The 1,459-nt window shown below is 35.2% G+C and overlaps 1 protein-coding gene across 1 annotated transcript; it reads left to right on the top strand.

The window, feature by feature from the left end:
• Positions 1 to 140: 140 nt before the first annotated feature.
• On the top strand, positions 141 to 1,405 carry LOC105460333 (the record flags this gene model as incomplete). Its single annotated transcript, XM_011706780.1, has 5 exons — positions 141 to 554; positions 677 to 815; positions 928 to 1,064; positions 1,140 to 1,227; positions 1,316 to 1,405. Coding segments are annotated over exons 1-5 (725 nt in total), but the record flags the coding sequence as incomplete, so codon positions are not given.
• Positions 1,406 to 1,459: the final 54 nt, after the last annotated feature.

Genomic DNA, 1,459 nt, shown 5'->3' with positions numbered 1-1,459 from the left:
ACTTTAAGGTTAGCGAATATCTAGTCTTTCGGGAATCATCGGGTATACAACGAAAACACTCGATGGGGTTCTATCCGAGAAAGAGACAGCACTACACCCCCCTTACCGCGGATTAAACAACCGAATTGCCTTGCGCTCCATCCCATGGTGGAAACATTACATGGTGAGCTCAAAACTTCGAAACCACGCCCCCTTTTCACGTCGAGGTACCGTTCACTACCTAGGCCTGCCAACTGTGAAAAATTAAATGTTTGATGCTGCTAAGTTACTACGACTGATTTGAATGCGTCTTTGTCACACCTTGCTATATGTGCATATTGTGTTCTTTTCTCGGCAAGAATTCACAGTAAGAGCACGTGGTTTCGAGTTGTTAAACAGATTTGGAGTAACGCGGGTCAATATGGTACGGTGCATTGTAAAATCTTGCCCAAATAAAACAGAAAAAAGTTGTAAGACAGAAGTGAGTTTCTTCAGTTTACTAAAGAACGACGTAATTCGTGAAGGCTGGCTTAAAAAAATCGGAGAAGTTAGGTTACCTTTAAATATAAAAAATGGTAAGTGGTCTTATAAGATTCTAAATATAGTACATATATTTTATAATTAAAATATATTAACAAAAATGTAATAATAAGGCTCAAAAAAGTCATCATTATAATGTAATTGGAATCATTTTCAGCAAAGATATGTTCAGTCCATTTTACTGAACAATCATTTCACGTAGAAAGGAGGCAGAAGTCCAGAAAATGTACAAATCCGAGACGGCTCCTTTTGCCAAATGCATTTCTCACTATAATGCTATCTCCAACGGAAAATAGGTAAATATACATATATTAATAAATAATGTGAAATACTGTTTCATTCCTTGTACTTATTGTGTCACACATTTTCAAAATAATAAAAATTAATGATTGATCTTTTATTTTTTAGAACAAATACTGCTGGCATGGATTTCAAAGTTATTCGTAGAGAATTCCTGCTTACTGCTAATGTTCATAGAAGCACAGATGAAGGATCGAGCAGTAATGAGAAACCTTCCAGCACTTGTCGGAACTTTGATGTTGATGGTTTGTCAATAACATTAGATAATGAATCAAAGTCAACCGAACAAAACATATATATAGCACAATGTGGAATTGCAGATTCATTACATCCTGAAAATGCCAGTTCTGATCCACTTAGCGTATCAGAGACTGTTGTGAACATTGAAACACCCAAAAGTCATCGCAGGTAAGAATTGCAACATGGTGAACATGCTTGAAAATAATATTAAATTAATATAGACGACAGATAGTAATATCTTTTCATGTTTTTGTAGAAAATTATGGGTTGAAAAGAGAATTTTTGAAACGCCACAAAGTACATCTGATGCACCCGACAATGTATGTAATGCCACTTTTCCAAGAAGGTATGTTTAAAATTTCTTAAATGTGATTAATTCATTGCTATGTTGCGCTGAATA

The sequence above is a fragment of the Wasmannia auropunctata genome, unplaced genomic scaffold, assembly GCF_000956235.1.
Source record: "Wasmannia auropunctata unplaced genomic scaffold, wasmannia.A_1.0 LD324099.1, whole genome shotgun sequence".
NCBI classification, from domain to species: Eukaryota; Metazoa; Arthropoda; class Insecta; order Hymenoptera; family Formicidae; genus Wasmannia; species Wasmannia auropunctata.
Note: the sequence above shows the minus strand (reverse complement) of the source record. Positions and strands in the feature narration are given on the sequence as shown.